Raw genomic sequence first — 21365 nt, 5'->3', positions numbered from 1 at the left:
TATTTCTTGAATGGATTAACATAGTGGAATTAGAGACAAGAACCAAATAAGGAAAGGGACATGACAGGCACTGAATAAATATTTGTTAAATGGGCTAACAAATGGCATTAGAGAGGGAAAACAAAAATAATGACAAGGATGAAGTAAATCAGGTTTGCTCAGCCTTTTTTGGAAAAATTAGGTAAATTTCTGTTTTGAGTTAGTATTGACTTAATTTTGCAAGTGTAAAAATGTCCTTTTTCTGTTTATCCTTTGTAACTTGGTGCTGTGAAAGATGAATATTGCCCACTAAAATCAGATGTAGCGTTCTGTGCATTTGTTTTGGTAAATCTCTGTATTCAGGTCATGACAAAGAACTGCAGGAGGTCTGGGAAATTACTTTCAGATACAGTAGTTCAACCCTCTTATTTCCTAGATGTTTCTGCTTTAGAAGATAGTACTGTGATCACATGCCTTCACATTTGTAAAGGGTAAGCCGGAAAGCTAGTTTTATAAGTACTTGTTACGGAGGGAAAAAGTTGATGGCCGAACCCTTCTGACCTAAAATAAGTAACTAAAATCTCTTGAAGATTTTCAGTTTTGCCGAGAATGATCTTAAACAGAACATCTAGAAGACTTAGATGTGATTATATCGGCTACCTGGCATGTTTTCTCTCCTTTGCTGATACTTTTTACGAACATTACTTCCCCAGTGATGGCTCATGAAGAAATGGAGTATAGTCTTGAGATGGAGTTAGAGCATCATGCTGCAGAACAGCCCGCCCCTGCCGAAGTGGCCGGCAGCCAGGAGGGACCGTCCCCGCTCCAGCCTCTACCTGCCGAAGTGGCCGGCAGCCACGGGGGGCCGCCCCCGCTCCAGCCTGCTCCGCGGGTGTCTGCTGACCCGACGGAGGAAGTGGAGCGGTTGGGAGAAGATGGTGTGGAGGACGTTCATCCGGGAGCTTCGGAGGAGCGCGGGCAGGGACCTGGTGTTAACCGCCCCGTCCAAGTGTCGTCACTGGAGTCGATGAACAGCTTCCTCAGCGGGCTGCAGAGGCTTCACGGCATGCTGGAGTTCCTGAGGCCCCCTTCAGACAACGGCGTGGGGCCAGTGAGGGCCAGGAGGACGAGGGGGTCTGCCTCCCGCAGGTCAAGACCCGGAGCGTCTCAGAGGACTGACCGTGCCAGGTAAAAACTCGTGTCCGTCTCGGGATCGGTGCCGCCCTGGGAGTTGCGAATGCCGGTTCTGGCCCTAGTGCGCCGAGGGTTGCTACTGTGACTTTTGGCAAGTCAGGTGGCCTTGCTGAACCCCCGTTTCCTCGGGAGTTAGATGAAAATGAAAGCGCTTGCCTTATTCACTTCACAGAGTAACCGAGAGACTCAGTTACACTGAGGTGCTTTGGAAAGTAGGTGCTGGTTCGTTGGCAGCGGCTTCTGGAGAAGTAAGTGGCTCTTCCTCAGATCGCTGGCACGTCGCAGAAGTACTTTTTTAAGTCCTGAGTCCACACTTCGGCTACCCAGGATCCGTTGTTCTGTGTAACAGGGTAGTAGACTTTGGAAGACAGGCGGGCTGGATTCAGAGAAGCCTTGTGAAAAGTACGGTGTCAATAAAGTTGGAGCTTATCTCGCTAAGTGGGGAAACATTCCACCCCTCCTCACCTGAGAGTGTGTTGCAGAGTTGAAAGTAATTTTCTTTTATAGTTTTTGGGTTGAACTTGCCTCTTGAAGACCTTAGCTGTCAGGTCCTGACAGGGTCGTTATGAAAAGTAACCGGTGTCTATGCCTTGTCTGTTTTTTAACTTCCTCCTTTATTTGAAACCCTTTATTTCACGTAGATTGAATTTAAGATCTTTATTTTATATGTGAGGGAAACTTGGACCCTGAGAAAGTGTTTTGTTCAGGGTCTCATAGCCACTGCAGGGATGGAGTTGAGCTGGTGTTGGAACCCTGATCTCACTTGTTTTCTATACAGACAGACAGAGGAAGCTTCGGTCAGATCCGTGTGTTTTCCTTACATTATGGAAATGAAGAGGTGATACTAACAAGCAGTAACTAGGCCACCTGTTCACCGTGTTTTACAAATGAGGAAGCTGATGGAATCATTTGTGTTTTGACTGTGGTACCTCTGGAATTGGGATTGCGCCTTCTGATCCTGGATTCGGCATCCTTTTGCCTGGGTTCTGGCGATTACTATTTGGGGCAAGGGGAGGGTGCTCTTTTACAGCTGGTCCAGTCTCTGGAGCCTGGTCTTTTCTGGATGTGACCCATCAGGGGTGATGTGCTTCGTTTTGTGTCGACAAGAGTTTCACACGCATGCTACTGTTATGTAAGGTGCCATTCTGATTGTGAAGGCAGAATAAGATTTCGTATGTTTGTGTCATAGGGGAGGCACCTTGCAGTGCTGTTTGAGGAGCCTTTCAAAGTAAGTGTGCTGAGAGTTGAGAATGGTGTCCCCAGGAACTGGCTGACTGCCAGGAGGCCTCACAGTATTCCTCAGCCTTGGATGTTCATATACTCACTTGGGGGAGGGGAGTTGGGGGCAGAGCTGATTGCTCTTGGTGGGGTACACTTACCAACTCACAGGAGAGTGATGGTTATAAACCAGATGCCAATTTACAGAGACAAATGGAAATACCACAGAGACCAGATTCTCTTGCTGGCACCGTTAGCATAATTCTCCTAAAAGGTATTTATACACAGAAGCTACACTCTGATCAGAAAATTGCTTCTGTGCTCAGAAACTGGGTTACAGAACCTAGATATTGAAGGATGTTAGTTGAGCTCTTTGGCAACTGTATGTTTGTCTGTACAAAGCGAATAAATCTAAGGGGCCAGGGACTGTGCAGTTACGTGGAGAGAACATGGATTCTGGAGCCACGTAAATGTGGTATTGAAACTTCTTCCCCCTGAATATTGTGTTGTAAGTAAATGCCACACTAAATTCACATAAAAATATGAGCTTTTCCAGGACCAATTGCTTATTTTACCTTCTGAATTTCTTTTTATTACTTTTTTATACCTTCTGAATTCTTTTTTTTTTTTTTTTAATTTTTTTTAACGTTTATTTTTGAGACAGAGAGAGACAGAACATGAACAGGGGAGGGTTAGAGAGAGGGAGACACAGAATCTGAAACAGGCTCCAGGCTCTGAGCGGTCAGCACAGAGCCCAACGCGGGGCTCGAACTCACGGACCGTGAGATCGTGACCCGAGCCAAAGTCGGACGCTTAACCGACTGAGCCACCCAGGCGCCCCTATACCTTCTGAATTCTTAACGTGAATTTCTCACTGTGGTGGTTGGCATTTACTCCCCTGATAGACCATTTCTGGGCCAGGTGCTGACAGCCTGGGCCAGGGTGAGCAGCTGTGCCTCAGACTCCACCGAGAAGCCAGAGTCGGAGAAAACTGGGTAATGAGGTATTTTTCCTAACAGGCTTCTCAGCCAAGATCACAAACTCCTTTCCCGTTTCTTTGTTTGAGGCTGCTTGATTCTGATTCTGGCTGTCAGCATCATCACTCATTCATCAAATATTTCTGACATTCCACTCTAGGAGAGACTGAACTTTGCCTTGGAGATACATTGTGAGCAGGACAGATCAGGGTACCTGTTTTCATGGAGCTTACGGAATCTGGGACTATAGAGGCTAGCCAAGGGGCAAGAACTAACACTGGTTTTTAATTCAGAGATAATAAGTGGAGGGAAAGAGGATTTCTTGGGTTTCAAGGTTGTACTCCCAAAGACACCCTCCCTAGCACTTCCTCATGACGATAGTCCCCTTTCCTGTGTCCCCGTCTGACTTTGGAAATGTCTTTTACTGTCTTAATGTTAATGAGTGTTTTTTAATCACTTGATTTTTTTACCAGTTTCTATGCAGGAATGCTCAGTGTGCATGCCCAGTAGCCCCTCAGCCTCACTTTAGTGTGGATTTCATTTGATTAAAATGTACTTAAGAAATACTGTTCTTATGTGCTGATCTCATGGTAGCTAAAGCTGCTGTTCACACACAATTCCCAAAAATAAGTTGATAAAGTTGCTTATTAGTATTTTTTAAAAAGAAAACCTGAGTGACATCAGTAAAAATGGCCGGACCTCTGAAACAGTTGGCAAAATTTAGCAGAATCAACTTGCAGGATGCTGGAAATTAAACAGATACTTACACCATTTTCAGGGAGCGAATATTAAAAACCAAACCAAACCAAACAGCTGATGTCAGTAGAACAGTAAGCTTCGTGCCATTCCTTGCTCCCAGATCCCTCTTCGGCTTACTGTAACCATGAAAAGCCACTGCCTGCGATCACGGTGAAAACGTGAGGGAGTAGAATGGAATGGAAGCTCCTTCAGAGCCTCATTCCCAGAGAATTCCCTTTCTTTGTCCTGTTTGGTGGTTTCCTAGAAGATCTCACCTGCAGGGCTCTTCCTGATTTAGCACTTAGGCCCATTCTAAAAAGCCTAAAAGCCTGTTCCCCAGAGGCTGCCTGAGGTGGTGCGTAACGGCTGGGGCAAACTAAACTAACCAAAAAGCTTAAAAGGAAAAGCTAAGGAATGAGATCTTCGTAGGGGTTTTGAAAAGCTCTGACATATTCTTAGAAATCTAGAAGGCCACACATATGCCAAGGGCTGTGTACAACTGTGCCCGCGCCCAGGAAAGACCTAAGAAGGCACTAATTCCTCGACTCCTATTGGCGTTGAGGCTCTGCACAAGCAGGAAGAATTGTCACCTGCCTGGCTGATTACTGAAGGTGTGCCCCAGCATACACACACAGTCACACACTCAGCGAAGACCAGGAGACTTATTGGCTCCTCAAACTCTTGAACCCTGAGATAATGACCTGAGCTGAAATCAAGAGTTGGATGTTCACCAGACTAAGCCACCCAGGTGTCCCAAGATTTTTTAAATTTTTGAGTAATTTCTGCACCTAACACGGGGCTTGAATCCACAACCCCAACATCAAGAGTCACACACTTCACCGACTAGCCAGCCAGGCACCCCTAAACTTTTCTATTAGAATTTGGAATAGACATTTCTATATGAACAAAAAAGACATAGTCATATAGAAAAGAGCAAAGCAGGGGTGCCTCTCAGTTTCAGCCTGTGGCTCTTGATCTCACAGTTGTGAGTTTGAGCCCCACGTTAGGTGTAGAGTTTGCTTAAAAATAAAAGACATCTTAAAGAAAGAAAACAGCAAAACAGTAGATATAAATCCTGCCTTAAATGCAGTTGTAGTAAACACAAATCAAAAGGTACAGATCAGCAGCATTGAGTTGTTTTGTTTTTTTTTTTTAATCCAACTGTATTCTGTCTACAAGACAGTTTAGATTCAAAGATATTAGTAGGTTGAGAGTAAAAGGATGGACCAAAATAACATTATGCAAACAGTAACCATAAGAGAGTAGGAGTTAATGTACTAATATCAGATGAAATAGACTTTAAGACCAAGATTGTTATAAGAGTCAGGGTGCCTGGGTGACTCAGTCAGTTAAGCGTCCAACCTCAGTTTGGGTCAAGATCTCAAGGTTCGTGCATTCAAGACACGCATTGGACTCTGTGCTCGTGGTGTGGAGCCTGCTTGGGATTCTCTCTCTTTCTCCCTTTCTCTCCCGGCCCCTCCCCACCTTGTGCTTATGCTCTTCCCTCTCAAAATGAATAAACTTTAAAGAAAAAATTTTTTAAAGATTGTTATAAGAGTCAAGAATGACATTTTATAATGATAAAAGGGCCAATCCATCTAGAAGATATAACAACTATAAACCTATATGCCCCTGTAACAGTACCCCCAATACATGAAGCAAAAACTGTCATAATTGGTGGTAGAAATCTACAATTCACTGGTAATAATAGGAGATGTCAGTACTCCACTTTTGATAATGAGTTTAACAACTAGGGAGAAAGTCAACAAGGAGCCAGAAAACTTGAACAATACTGTAACCCTACTAGACCTAATAGAAAATTCCACTTAATAGCAGAGTATCCCTATTTCTCAAGTGCACATGGAGCATTTTCCAGGACAGATCATATGTTAGGGCATAAAAGAAGACTCAATAAAATTAAAGGATTGAAGTCATATAAAATATGTTCTCTGACCACAACAGAATGAAACTGGACATCAATAACAAAGAATTTGGGGCATTTCACAGTATGCAGAAATTACACAACTCCTAAATAACCAAGAGTTCAAAGAAGAAATCCCAAGAAAAATTAGGAAATACTTTGAGATGAATTAAAAGAAAAACCTAATATACCAAAACTTTTAGGATGCAGCTAAAGCAGTGTTTAGAAGGAAATGTATAGCTGTTAAATGCCGTGCTGAGAAAGGATAAAGTACTCAATAACTTAGCTTAAGGAACTAGAAAAAGAAAAGCAAACAAAATAAAAAATCCAGAATTCAAAGCAAGCAAGCAGAAAGAAGGAAATAATGACCATTAGAGTAGATATGAATGAAATAGATTTCATAGAAATAGAAAACCAAGAGAGAAAACCAGCTAATCCAAAAGTTGGTTTTCTGAAAAATCAACAAAATTGACAAACTTCTAGGTAGACTGACCAAGAAAGAGAGAAGACCCAGAGTAATCAGGAATGAAAGAACATCACTATCACTCTTACAGAAGAAAGCAATTTTATAAGGGAATACTGTGAACATTTTTGTTTTTGTTTTGGGATTTTTTTTTGGTGTTTTAGAGACCAGGGGACAGGGGCAAAGGAAAAGAGACAGAATCCCAAGCAGGCTCCACACCTGGCACAGAGCCCCATGTGGGGCTCAATCCTGTGACCCTGGGATTGTGACCTGAGCCAAAATCAAGAGTCGGATGCTCCACTGACTGAGCCACCCAAGCACCCCTGTGAACAGTGTTATACCAAGAAATTAGATAATTTAGGTGAAATTGACAAACTTCTAAGAAGACATGTTTATCAGTATTCTTTCAAGAAGAGAAAGAAAATCTGAATAGATGATTAACAAATAAAGGGATTGAATTGGTAATTTAAAAACAAAATTCACACAGAAGAGCCCAGAAGTAAGTGGCTTCCCTGGTGAAGTCTACCAAATGTTTAAAGGTGAAATCAGTAGGCAGTTGATGAGGAAGCCCAGACACCCTCTGGACTTTCCTTTTTTCAGACGATTGGGAAGATGGCAGACATTCTGACTGAGCATGCCTACCAAAAGCAGCCAATTATCTTTCAAAATAAGAAGAGGGTTCTGCTAGGGGCACCTGGGTGGCTCAGTCAGTTGAGCGTCTGACTTGATTTTGGCTCAGGTCGTGATCTCATGGATTGTGGGATCGAGCACATTGGGCTTTGTGCTGACAATGTGGAGCCTACTTAGGATTCTCTCTCTTTGTCTCTTTGCCCCTCTCCTGCTCGCGCACGTGCTCTCTCTCTCTCTCTCTCTCGCTCTCTCTCAAACATTAAAAAACAAACAAAAAACGAGAGTTTTGTTTGGAGAAACCAGCAAGGAGAAGCTCCTGTGATACTACAAAAACATTGGTTGGGGCTTCCAGATGCCCAAGGAGGCCATTGAGTGCACCTGTACTGGCAAGAAATGCCCCTTTACTCCTAAGGTCTCCATCCAAGGGCAGATTCTGTCTGGTCTGGTGACGAAGATAAAGATGAAAAGAACCATTGTCATCCACTGAGCCTACTTCCACTACCCCCAAAAATACAACTGCTTTGAAAAACGCCACCAGAGCTTGTCTGTGCACCTGTCCCCCTGCTTCGGGGATGTCTAGACTGGCAACATTGTAACAGTGGGCGAGTGCTAGCCATTGAGCAAGTCTGTGTGCTTCCCTGAGCTCAAACTCACCAAGGCTGCTGGTACCGAGAAGCAATTCCAAACATTCTGAGACTAAACATCTGCCCATACACCTAAAGAAAATAAAGTTATTTTCCCAGTTAAAAGAAAAACTGAAATAACACCAATACTTAACAAACTTTTCAAAAAAATGGAAGCAGGGGGAATACTTCCTGATTCTTTGAGGTCAGTATTATTCCAATACCAAAAACATATAAAGGCATCACAAGAAAACTATAGACCAATATCGTTTATTGGTAATTTATGAATGTAGATATAACGTTTCTCAACAAAATACTAGCAAACTGAATCCAACAACATATAAAAAAGATGATACACTAAAACCAAACAGGATTTGTTCTAGGAAAGCAAGGCTGATTCAACATATAAAAAAATAGGGTCCCTGGGTGGCTCAGTAGGTAAAGTGTCCAACTTCAGCTCGGGTCATGATCTCACAGTTTGTGGGTTCAGGCCCTGCGTCGGGCTCTGTGCTGACAGCTCAGAGCCTGGAGCCTGCTTTGAATTCTGTGTCTCCCCCTCTCTCTGTCCTTCCCCTGCTCATGCTCTGTCTCTGTCTCTCAATAATAAATAAACGTTAAAAAAAATAAATAGTGAGATACTATATTAATACAATAAAGCAGAAAAAAACATGAACATCTTAATAGATGAAGAAGCATTTGACAAAACTCCTTAATGATAAAAAGAACAGACTAGCAGTGGAAGGGAACTTCCTCAACGTGAAGAGGAAGAGACCATGAATAAAAAAACCTTCATCTAACTTACTAACTTACTAAAGACTGAAAGCTTTACTCCTAAGGTCAGGAACAAGAATTTGCCAATTCTGTTTGCTGCTGTACTGGAGGTTCTCGCCAGAGCAATTAGACAAAAAAAAAAAAAAAAAAAAGAAATAAAAGGCATTCCAATTAGAAAGGATGAAATCAAACTATAGCTATTCACAGGTGACGTGGTCCTTGTATATATCATGAAGTTATGAAAGAGACCAGACCCGAAAGGCCATATATATTATGATTGTACCATATGAAATGTCCAGAATAGGCAGGTCTACAGAGACCGAAATTAAATTAGTGATTGCTAGAGGTTGCAGAAAGGGGAGAAGAAGGAAGGACTGGTTATATGTGTACAGCGTTCCTTTTAGGTATGGCGAAAATGTTTTGGAAGAAGATAGTGGTGATGGTTATATAACCTGTAGTTATGTTGAAAACCACTGAATTGTGTACTTTTTTTAAATTCGTATTTTTTATTTTTGAGCAAGAGAGTGCAAGCAGGGAAGGGGCAGAGAGAGAGAGGAAGACAGAGGATTTGAAGCAGGCTCCACACTGACAGCAGAGAGCCCCATGTGGGGCTCAAACCTACAAACTGCAAGATGGTGGCCTGAGCTGAAGTCGGACGCTTAACCGACTGAGCCACCCAGGTGCCCTGAACGGCACACTTTTAAATTGTGAGTCAAAAAGGATTCACAATTGCTACTTCTCATTTCAATTTATTCACATTTCTTTCTTTCTTTCTTTTTTTTTTTTTTACAAAGGTGTATCTTCCGTTGAATTAGATACCAAATACTTATTTTGTTCCATTCTATCATCATTTTTAATAGAACACCCTAGTTTGCCAAAAATTGTAGCCGAACTAGAAGAAATCAATTTTCTTCTGAGTGAGCAGTCTCCAACAATGTTTCTGGGTAATAATGTATCTTAATGTTATAAAGACAGTTATTAAAACTTAAAAGTAGATTACCTTTCAGTAATACTTTATAATTATCAGCTAGAGGAAGTACAGAACACCTTTCTGATTTTTACTATCGAATGTCATTCTGTGCTGTAAGTAGGGTGTGGTTTGATAGGTGGGTTGTGAACGAAACTACAGCACAGTAATGGGTATGGTTAAAACTCAGCCAGCCAGAATAGGGTTAATTCTGCTCCCTGCTCTTCTCATCTTGAGTTAATTTTTGATATCATGCTGACATTTGATATCATAGCTGACATTATTTAAACTTAAAAAGAAAAATAATGTTTTGAAATAAGAGGTAAAACCACGATGACTGAAGCAGGACTTCACATTCTACCCCGAAGGACCTTGGTCTGTGTTGTTGCAGGAGCAGAATTCCCTTGAGGCCATTTTTGATCAGCAGAGCCCTTTTTCTTCTTTCCCGCTCTTTCAACCCCTAATATCAGGAGACAGATTGCTGAGTTGTGTCCTTTAAAAGATACTGACACACGGCCAAAGGCCAGTAAAGTAGAATTTGGTTTTAGCAAGAGTCAACCTCCAGTGTGGCTAATGTAATAATTGAGTGGAAAAGAGAATATCCGGGCCAGCCAACATCTGCCTAAAACCGCTATTTGTGCTTCAGTGTTCAAAGGCACATTTAGCTGCCTGGAGATGGGTTGAAATGACCAGGATTTACTCTCAGATTACTGTGGCTTTTTCTTGTGTTGATGGTCCATGGTACTGTAATTCTGTTGTCTTTTTGCTTACGTAGGTCCAGAGCACCATTGGATGCTTACTTTCAAGTGAGCCGGACCCAGCCTCATTTGCCAACCACGTCTCATGGTTCAGAGACCAGGAATCCTGTCTCTGAGGACTTGCAGGTCTCCAGTAGTTCTGATTCCGACAGCTCCACAGAGTATGAGGAGGTTGTTGTCCAGGGAGAGGAACCTAGAGCCGTTGTTATAGAAGGCGAGTATGTTGCTCAGTTTTGGATTCACAGGGCTAATACCCAGAAAGCTAGAAAGTCTAGACTTGTGATGTGATACTTTCCCTTTTGCCCCCAGATGTCAGTAGATTCCTGCTTCATACAGTACAAAGCTTTCACTGGCCATGATTCCATATAGAGGATTTGATCTGACTTGAAATTTAATGTGATCTGTGACCCAGTCAGTTGGTCACTTTGTGATGGCATTTTATATTCTCTTTCATCTTCTTTGACATCTTATAAGGTAGTAGGTTCTTTATTTAAAGAAAAGCGTTGTAAATTCGGTACCCTGTCTAGTCGGCCAGTTTTTAAGTCCTATTATAATGCCATGTATTATGCAAGTAGAGCTATGTTTAGCAGTAGTGGGCAGAGACCCTGGAGCATATGTCCTGCTTACCCTCTGATACCCCAGATTATGGTCTTTTCCCACTAAAGGGACCCAGGACTTCTTGGAGAAGTGGCTTTCCAAGACTGGGATAGGAAATATACAAAATGAGCCTAGGGCATTTGTGCTAGAAAGCAAGGGAGCCATCTCTCAGAGAGTCATCAGGTCAGTAGGCGTAGGAGCAACTTTAAAGGGGCTCCTAAGTGGCCTCAAGGTGGGACAGTTTGAGCATCAAAACGAATAATGGGTGCATTCTTGGAGTATGGATTGAGATATAGGTTGAAATACATCAAATCTGTGAAAAATCCTAATTCATAATTATGTGCTTTTTTAAAAGCTCACTTATCAGCATCCTAAGTTATTAGAGCCCTGACGCATTACTCTGAAAACTGGTAAATAAAGGATTACGCATTTATCCTGTTTTCCCTGGGTGAACTGTATTCAGGAAAACCAAATATTGGCTGATGAAGGAGGTTTTGTTTGTCTGTTAAGAGTATTTAAGGTTCACAACAAAATTGAGAGGACAGCGTGGAGATTTCCACACACTCCTGTCCTCACACGTGCACCGCCTCCCTGTTAGCACCGGTCGCCAGAATGGTGCATCTAATCCGTGGCATGTTCAGTCCAAGTCCGTGCTTTACCTTAGGGTTCACCTCAGGCTTTCCATTCTGTGGGTTTCGACAGATGTGAAATGACATCCCCATCATTATACAGGGTACTCTTACTGCCCTAAAAATTCTCTTTGCCTCTCCATTTCTCCCACCTACCCCCAAGGAAGTTCTTTGAAATAGAAAAACTCCAGCTAATATTGGAGCAGAGATGACAGGAAAAAGTCATAATTGTGTGACTCCTCATGGAATTCTGTATCTAGGCAAAGATCAGCAGTGGATCCTAAAACCATTAGGTTGAAAGGTTGATGGGATTCCTTTCAATGGAGGAAGCAGGCTGACACCACCAGACCATAATGTGCATTTTGATGTGTTGCGATCAGAAATCTCCATAGAGGGGCGCCTGGCTGGCTGAGTCAGCAGAGCAAGCGACTCTTGGTCTCAGGGTTGTAAGTTCAAGCCCATGATGTGTGTAGAGGTTACTTAAAAATAAAATGTAAAAAAAGAAAGAAACATCCATAGCACTTAGGAAATACTGTTACTGCCCCCCAAATCCCTGCGTCTGCTTAAGACTCTAGATATAATAACCAGGTTGCCCAGTTTGCAGTAAGTAGAAGAACAAGGTAAATAATACCAGAGACGCAACCATTTAAATCTAAAATGTGTTCCATTGGAACATCTAGAAAAAAGATCTAAACATACATGAAGTTCCAGTATACTGGAAAGAGAATATCTCAAATAGTGGGGAAAAGACAGACTTTTAAATTAATATTGTAAAAACTGGATTGCTAACTGGAAAGCAAACTGGATTCATTCCTCACACTATAAAATTAAGAAATAAGTGGATCAGAGACCTAGTGTAAAAAAAGAAACCATTCTATTATTAGAATAATAGATGTGATAAAACCCAGAAGTAGGGAGTACTTTGAAGTCTAGAGGCAGTACAGTAAAATTACAAAAAAAAAAAAAAAAACTTTGGTCGGGGGGGGGGGGGCAGTGCTGGGTGGCTCAGTCAGTTGAGCGTCTGACTTTGGCTCAGGTCATGATTTCACAGTTCGTGTGTTTGAGCCCCGTGTCGGGCTCTTGTGCTGACAGCTCACAGCCTGGAGCCTGCTTTCGATTCTGTGTCTCCCTCTCTCTCTGCCCCTCCCCTGCTTGCATTCTGTCTCTGTCTCTGAAAGATGAACAAATGTTAAAAAAATAAAAAAAAGAAGAAGAAGCATACAACCAAAGAAGTATTCTTGCTGCCCCTCTTGTTTCCAGAAAACAGAATTGAATCCACTGAAGCCCTTAGGTTTAACTGCCAGTTTATAGGAAATATCGGTGATAGAGCAAATACTTAAGCAATACCACAAGGAAGCAGTCAGTCAAATTTGGAATTAGAGTGTTTCATAAGACAAATGACCAGATATCTTCCAACAAATCAGTGACAGGGAAGGGATAAAAATGAAGAATTGTTAGAGTGAAAAAAAACATCACATATGTAACAGTCAAACTCGTTGTGGGGGCCTTGCTTAGATTCTGATAGCAATAAATGTAGTGTAATGAGTAACTTGAAAACAACTGGGAAATTTTGAATATGAACTGAGTATTAGTATTAAGAGATTATTAGTTTTGTTAGGCGTGATAAGGATAGTGTTGATGTAAAAAGAAATCTTTATCAGTTAGTATTACAAAAGTTTTTATAAGTGAAGTGACATTTTAGAGTTTGTTGTTAAGCTTTGTAAAAGAAAATAATGGGGCTGGGGGGGCTTAGTTGGGAAAAGATTGGCAACAAGATCGATTTTTTTTTTTAATTGGGTGATGAGTACTTACATGTTATTTATACTGTTCAGTCTAGTTTTATGCATATTTGAAAATATCCAAAGTAAGTTAAAAAATAAATTCACTGTTACAACTTAGGAAACTTAATACTACCAATTAGAAATGGAAAGCTGTGATACGCTAGGCTCTCCTGCTAGACTCTCATTCCTGACTTCTGTCTTCTTTTGTGCGTTACTAATCTTATCATTTCTGGAAATGACTTGGCAGACCAAGTAGGAGGTACCTCAGCAGAACAAGAAGTTACAAGTATCCGTGAAGGAGAGACCCTTCCCAAACAGGTAATATGAGCATCCTTTTAAATGAAGTGGTGATTTGCATTTAAAGAAGAGGCTGCAGGCTAAAGTGCAAAATTTGCAGACTTTGTAGGTGGGAGGTCAGCGTGTGGGTCCAGTCCACTTATTTATGTGGCTGCTTCCTCATAGGTTTAAAAAAGCAGGGGTAGGGGCACCTGGGTGGCTCAGGCGTTAGATGTCCTACTTGGACGTCATGATCTGAGGTCATGATCTCACAGCTCATGGTTTCCAGTCCTACGTCAGGCTCTGCGCTGACAGCTCAGAGCCTGGAGACTGCTTTGGATTTATGTCTCCCTCTCCCTCTGCCCTTCCTCCACTCGTGCTCTGTCTCTCTGTTTCTCTCTCAAAAATAAATAAACATTAAAAAATAAAAAGTAGGGGTAGATGTGAGGATAACTTGTCCTACCTACCTAACAAGGTTAAGTTTTGATTATACCTTTTATCAGTACATAAAGTTGACTCTCATGAATCACTGCATAGTGTCCCATCTATAAATAAATTTTTGGTCAACTCTTTTGTCACATACACTATAGTTGTTTCTTCTTTCTCTTGCTCTCCCTTTCCTTCCTTCCTTCCTTCCTTCCTTCCTTCCTTCCTTCCTTCCTTCCTTCCTTCCTTCCTTCCTTCCCTGGTACAAGTGCATGCTTTGTACAGTTGTCTTGCAAGTATTTGTGACAAATATATGCTAGGTATATTTTAGCAGAGAGATTGCTCTGTCAAAGGAAAGATACATGGGAGCTCAGTCGGTTAAGCATCCAACTCTTGATTTTGGCTCAGGTCATGATCTCATGGCCTGTGGGATTGAGCCCACATCAGGCTCTACGCTGACAGCTGCTTGGGAGTCTCTGTCTGCCCATCCCCCGCTCACATGCACATGCTCTCTCCTCTCTGTCTCTCTCAAAATAAATAGACATTTTTTAAAAAAGGAAAGATACATGTATTTTAGTCTTTATAGATAATGCCATGGACAATTTGTGTCACTTTCTACCTGCAGCAACAATATATAAACATGCCCATTTCTTCATTAACCCTCAACATTGCTTGGTGTCATCAGACATCAGCTTATACCATCTAATAAATGAAAAAATGATCTCTTACTTTAATTTGCATTTTTCAGTTATAAATAAACACTTAACAAACCATTTGTAATTTTTGGTAAGCTGTTTATATCCTTTGTTTTTCTGTTTTTGTTTTTAATTTTGATTTACATGAGCCAAGTATAACTGCTTGAGTTGATTATGAATCTAATTTTGAACGTATAACAAACCTGCTATTCCCTGTTGTTGATTATCTGGGTAACTGCCAGGTCTGTTTTGTTCTGTTTTGTATCTTTGTAAACATAGCTCCTTTTCTTCATTTGCATGAAAAAAATATCCAAGAATTTCCTAAGATGAAAGGATGGTAGTATTTTCCTGGCTTGTTATGAAACATTTGGGCAGCTTGCGTCTTAACAAAGAATGGCAAGTGATTCCGAACTGTTGCGGTTTTGCTACAGTGTTTTCAGTTGGGTTTGTATTGTTTTTGTGTGGTTTTGTTGATGTGACAGTCGCACATCCTCTTCATGACCGATATGCATTCTCTCTAATTTGAATGTATTCTGGTTTCCGTCCAGTCTCCCCAGAAGACCAGTCCTCTTCCATCTTCTGTTCCTATGGATGATGAAGAAGGGGACACTTGCACAATATGTTTGGAACTTTGGACCAATGCTGGGGATCACCGACTCTCAGCGTTACGCTGTGGGCACCTCTTTGGGTATAAGTGCATTTCTAAGTGGCTCAAGGGACAGACACGAAAATGTCCTCAGGTAAGAACCGTACATAAGGACTGTGCATGTGCACAGTCAGCATGTTAGGTCAGGGTTCCTAGAACCACACTAACTTTGTCTTGTTGGGCTCTTTAGTGCAACAAGAAAGCCAAGCACAGTGACATCGTGGTTCTTTATGCCCGAACCCTGAGAGCTCTGGACACTAGTGAACATGAGCAAATGAAAAGGTAGGTGACAAGAATCTGACTACCTGGCAAATCTGAAAAAGGAGGTATGAGTCACACTTAATGTGGTTCTCAGGCTTTACTTGGACCGTACTGGGGATCACTGGCAATCTGTCTCCCATTGTGATTTATAAGTACACGTCTGATGTCTTCTGAAGGAGGTCTACATGGTGTGTTCTTGGTGTTTTGGAGGGGCGCCTGGGTGGCTCAGTCAGCTAAGCGTCCGACGTCGGCTCAGGTCATGATCTCGCGGTTTGTGGGTTTGAGCCCCGCGTCAGGCTCTGTGCTGACAGTTCAGAACCTGGAGCCTGCGTTGGATTCTGTCTCCCCCTCTCTCCCTCTCTGCCTTCCCCCATTTGCACTCTCTCTCTCACCCTCTTTTGAAAATTAAATGAACGTTTTTTTAAAATGCGGTTTCAGAGCAACAACTAATTCCAACTTCAGCTAGCTCAGTGAGTATAGGCCCCAGGTTCACTGAATGAACCTTCTCAACTATAAGGTAGGGGGAGCTTATCTAAAAATGAAGTCAATGCACAAGAAAGCAGAGCTAAGCAGTGGAGGAAGACGGATTCCTGACCCTCAGTTGAGCCATGCCTAAATTAGTTTCCAGTGGATTTCTCAGTGATAACGTTAGTTTTCAATTTTAGTTGGCCAGCTAAAGTAAAGTTTCTGTCCTGTAATCTAAGGAATATTAACCAGTGTTTCATCACATAATATTTTCATTCTGGGAAGACTGACACCTGGATCATGAAAATCTCCTTCCTCGAAACGGGGGGAAGGGGCACCTGGGTGGCTCAATTGAGCCCAGTCTTGATTTCAGCTCAGGTCATGATCCCTGGGTCATGGGATCGAGCCCTGCATTGGGCTCCACACTGAACATGGAGCCTACTTAAGATTCGCTCTGTTTTTCCCTCTGCCCCTCTCCCCCGCTCTCTCTCTTAGTCTAAAATAAGGGGGGGGGGAGGGAAAGGTGAAAGAAGGATGACAGGTGGTAGACCCTGCCACTCATTTCTTCTGTGCCCTGTACCTCTTGTAAGTTTCTGCTTTGGCCTGAGTGCCATGTGCAGATTAGAACAGGTAAATTCAGAAGGAATGGAGTGACTTTTCCTTCCGCAGGAGCACTTAGCTATCCCCACCAACTTGGAATCAGCTCTGACACTTAAGCCTGTAGTAGCGTGACCCAGGGAAGAAGACCATGGTGTCTTAAGCCCTCTCCAAATCAAAAGTCATAGAGAAACCTATAGCCCTCCAGTAATACCTCACACCTGGTGTGGGCGGCAGACCCCAGCAGAGTGAGTCCCTGGAATTTTTGTAGCGTATTCAGATTCTTCCCTAAGGATTACATTTACTGCCTGCCTCTGCTGCTAAATACCTTAGTCAGGAATTCCTCATCTTACTTTTTGTATACAGTTCATGACCACTTGGAACATTGTCCAAGTCTTAATCTCCTCTTCCCTAGAATAGGCTTAATGATACTTTAAACAAAGCAATAACAGAAAAGAGGATCTGGCACACGGCTTAAGTGTTGCCATTTGTTCCCCCCGTTTGTTTGTTCGTGTCGCTAAGCCCTCCTACAGCAGCACTCTCCATGGAAGATTCCTAAGTGAAGCTTTGCACGTGTAGTGCCGTGCAAGAAATTATCAGCATTTTGGAAGCCCAAGAACAATTGGTAATAACACTACTTAAAATAAACTTTAAGAACATTAAAAAAATGTATATCCCCCCACTGAAAGAGTGTAGGGACTTGGGTTTTCTCACAACACTGCTGGTAAGAATGTACACCAACACAACTCTTTAGAGGCCTTTGGCACTATGCTTTAAAAGCCTTCAAAAGTAAATCTGCAGGCATTTATTCTAAAGACACAATTTGTGAAGAAATGTGTGCAAAGATTTATTTAATGAGACTTTTCATTTAAACATTGTTAATAATCCAGGGGGCCTGGGTGGCTTGGTTTGTTAAGCATCCGACTTCGGCTCAGGTCATGATCTTATCCCTGGATTTGAGCCCCATTTTGGGCTATGTGCTGACAGCTCAGAGCCTGGAGCCTGCTTCAAATTCTGTGTGTCGATCTCTCTGCCCCTCCCCCACTCATGTGCTCTGTCTCTCTCTCTTTCCCCCTCAAAAAGAAACTTAAAAAAAAAAAAAATGTAAGCATTGTTAATAATCCAAACTGAGAGAATTAACTGGTTGAGTAAACTCTGGCATATTCATGTGATAGAATTCTACACATTTGTTTAAACTGATGTTAAAGTGCACATAATATTTTGTCATGTGAAAGTACATTATGGTGATTATATTTTTGCAAAGTGAAAAAAAATACAGGTAGTCACTGACTAGTGGAATTACAGGTGATTTTCATTTTCTTCCTTATTTTTTCATATTTGGTCCAACAAATACTTGGCATTTTTACATGGTAGCTGTGTGGAGAGGGCAATTTTGTTTAAAAAGCTTACTTTGTAGGTGTCGCAGTTAATATATGATTGTATTTAAAACTTTGCGGGGCGCCTGGGTGGCTCAGTCGGTTGAGCGTCCGACTTCAGCTCAGGTTCTGATCTCACTGTCTGTGAGTTTGAGCCCCGCATAGGATCTGTGCTGACAGCTCAGAGCCTGGAGCCTGCTTCGGATTCTGTGTCTCCCTCTGTCTCTGCCCCTCCCCTGCTCATGCTCTGTCTCTCTCTGTCTCAAAAATAAATTAAAAAAAAAAAAAACATAAAAAAAAAAAACTTTGCTGATTACTCAGAAAACTCCCAACAAACCAACATCCAGGACCAGTTGGCTTTACAGGTGAAGTCTACCAAAGTTTAAAGAGGAGTTAATAACCATTCTTCTAACTTTTCCAAAAAATAGAAGAGGAAGGAAAACTTCCAAATTCATTCTATGAGGCAAGTGCCTCCCTGATACCAAAACCAGATAAAGACACCACACAAAAAAAGAGAACTAAAAAAGAGAGAGAGAGAGAGAACTATAGACTAATATCTCTGATGAACATAGATACAGAAATCCTCAACAGAGTATTAGCAAACCAAATCCAATAATACACTTAAAAAAAATTTAACCATGATCAAGTGGGATTTATTCCTGAGATACAAGGGTGATCTGTTATTTACAAATTAACCAGTGTGATATATTATCTCAGAGAAAGGATAAAAAGCATAGTCATTTCAGTAGATGCAGAAAAAGCATTTGACAAAGTACAACATCGATTCATGATAAAAAACCCTCAACAAAGTAGATTTAGAGGGAACCTACCACAACACACTAAAAGTGATATATGGAAAACCCATCATCCTTAAAAACTGAGAGGTTTTTCCCTGAGGTCAGGAACAAGACAGGGATGTCCACTCTCACCACAGCAATCAGACAAAAGAAATAAAATATAAAAATAAAAGGCATCGAAATTGGTAAGGAAGAAGTAAAACTTTCACTGTTTGCTGATGAAATGATACTATATGTAGAGAACCCAAAGGCCACCAAAAACTGCTAGAACTGATAAATGAATTCAGTCAATTGGCAGGATGAAAAATCAGTGTACAGAAATCTGTTGCATTTCTGTATACTAATGATGAAGCAGTAGAAGGAGAAATTAACAGTCCCACTTACAATTGCGCCAAAAAACCCCAAAACCTAGGAATAAACTTAAGAGGTGAAAGACCTGTACTCTGAAAACTATAAAACATTGATGAAAGAAATTCAAGATGACACAAAGAAACGGAAGACATTCCATGCTCGTGGACTGGAAGAACAGATATTGTTAAAATGTCTATATTGCTCAAAGCAGTGTACTCATTTAATGTGATCCCTGTCAAAATACCAACAGCATTTTTCACAGAACTAGAAGAAGCATTCCTAAAATTTGTATGGAATGATAAAAGACCCCGAATAGCCAAAGCAATTTGGGAAAAGAAAAATAAACCTGAAAGCATCACAGTTCAGACTTCAAGTTATATTACAAAGATGTAGTAGTCAAAACTGTATGGTACTGGCACAAAAATAGACACGTGGATCAATGGAACACTGGAAAGCCCAGAAATCAACCCACAATTATATGGCCATTAATCTTTGAGAAAGCAGGAAAGAATACACAATGAGAAAAAGACAGTTTCTTCAACAAATAGTATTGGGAAAACTGGGCAGCTACATGCAGAAGAATGAAACTATACCACTTTCTCACACCATACACAAGAATAAACTCAAAATGGATGGAGGACCTAAATTTGAGAGCTAAAACCATAAAAATCCTAGAAGAGAACACAGGCACTAATTACTCTGCCATCAGCCGTAGCAATATTTTTCTAGATAGGTCTCCTGAGACAAGGTAAACAAAAGCAAAAATAAGCTATTGGAACCACATCAAAATAAAAAGCTTCTGCATAGCAAAGGAAACAACCAATAAAACTAAGGCAGCCTATGGAATGGGAGAAGATATTCACAAATCACATATCTGATAAAGGGTTAGTATCCAAAATATATAAAGAATTTATACAAATCAATACACACACACATACCCTCAAAGAATCCAATTTAAAAATGGGCAGAAGACATGACCAGACATTTCTCCAAAGAAGACATACACATGACCAACAGACACATGAAAAATGGTGGACGTCACTCATCAGGGAAATGCAAATCAAAACTGTAATGAGATATCCTCTCACACCTGTTGGCTAAAATCAAAACCACAAGAAACAGTAGGTGTTGGCGAGGATATGGAGAAAAGGGAACCATCGTGCACTGTTGATGGGAATGCAAACTGGTGCAGCCACTGTGGAAGACAGTATGGAAGTTGCCTCAAAAAATTAAAAATAGAACTATCCTACAATCCAGTCATCACGTTAGTATTTACCCATAGTTTACAAAAACACTAATTCATAGGGATATATGCTCCCCTATGTTTCGAGCAGCATTATGTACAATAGCCAAACTGTGGAAGCAGCCCAAGTGTCCATCAATAGATGAACGGATAAACATGGATGGAGCTAAAGAGTATTATTCTAAGTGAAGTAAGGCAGTCAGAGAAAGACAAATACCATATGATTTCACCCATGTGCAATTTGAGAAACAAGTAGACAAAGGGGGGGGTGGGGGAAGACAAACCAAAAAACAGACTCTTAACTATAGAGAACAAACACATGGTTACCAGAGGGGAGATGGGGGCGGGGGGGGGGGGGGAGGCAGGTGATGGGTGAAATAGGTGATGGAGATTAAGAGTACACTTACTGTTGTTGTTATTATTTATTTATTTTTGAAAGAGAGCAAGTGCGCAATCTAGGAAGAGGGGCAAAGGGAGAGAGAAAATCCCCAGCAGGCTCCATGCTCAGCACAGAGCCAGACACGGGACTTGATCCCACGACCCTGGGATCATGACCTGAGTCAACATCAAGAGGTGGACGCTCAACCTACCGAGCCACCCAAGCACCCCAAGAGTACACTTACCTTGAGGAGCACTAAGTAATATATAGAATTGTTGAAACACTGTATTGCACACCTGAAATTAATAGAACACTGTATGTTAGCTACACTGGAAGTAAAATTAAAAATAAACCTTGCTGATTACACATAATCAGTATGCCCCCTATCCTCTTTAGAAAATGTGAACATTTTGAAAATGCCAATAAATAGAGACTTCAATGAGCACCCTTGTACTTGACTTTATCAGATCTTAACAACTTGCCATATTTGTTTAAGGCCTTAAGTAAATAAATAAATCATTACAGATAGAGCAAAAGCTTCCTTGTGAACTACATGTCCTTTATTCCATCAGTTTCCTCAGAGGAGTTATAAATCATATAGTATGAT

At 41.4% G+C, this 21365-nt stretch overlaps 1 protein-coding gene and 1 pseudogene across 1 annotated transcript in view; both read left to right on the top strand.

The window, feature by feature from the left end:
- RFWD3 (ring finger and WD repeat domain 3) overlaps positions 1-21365 on the top strand; it is a 42610-nt gene that overhangs the window by 4057 nt on the left and 17188 nt on the right. The window contains exons 2-6 of the mRNA XM_043599675.1: positions 693-1167; positions 10257-10453; positions 13494-13564; positions 15192-15383; positions 15480-15571. Coding sequence (XP_043455610.1) covers positions 695-1167; positions 10257-10453; positions 13494-13564; positions 15192-15383; positions 15480-15571 — 1025 coding nt within the window. The 5' untranslated portion in view covers positions 693-694. The remainder of the gene's footprint in view (positions 1-692; positions 1168-10256; positions 10454-13493; positions 13565-15191; positions 15384-15479; positions 15572-21365) is intronic.
- LOC122494463 lies at positions 6771-8152 on the top strand (annotated as a pseudogene).

The sequence above is a fragment of the Prionailurus bengalensis genome, chromosome E2, assembly GCF_016509475.1.
Source record: "Prionailurus bengalensis isolate Pbe53 chromosome E2, Fcat_Pben_1.1_paternal_pri, whole genome shotgun sequence".
NCBI classification, from domain to species: domain Eukaryota; kingdom Metazoa; phylum Chordata; class Mammalia; order Carnivora; family Felidae; genus Prionailurus; species Prionailurus bengalensis.
The sequence above is the reverse complement of the archived record's forward strand: the minus strand, read 5'-3'. Positions and strand labels throughout refer to the sequence as shown.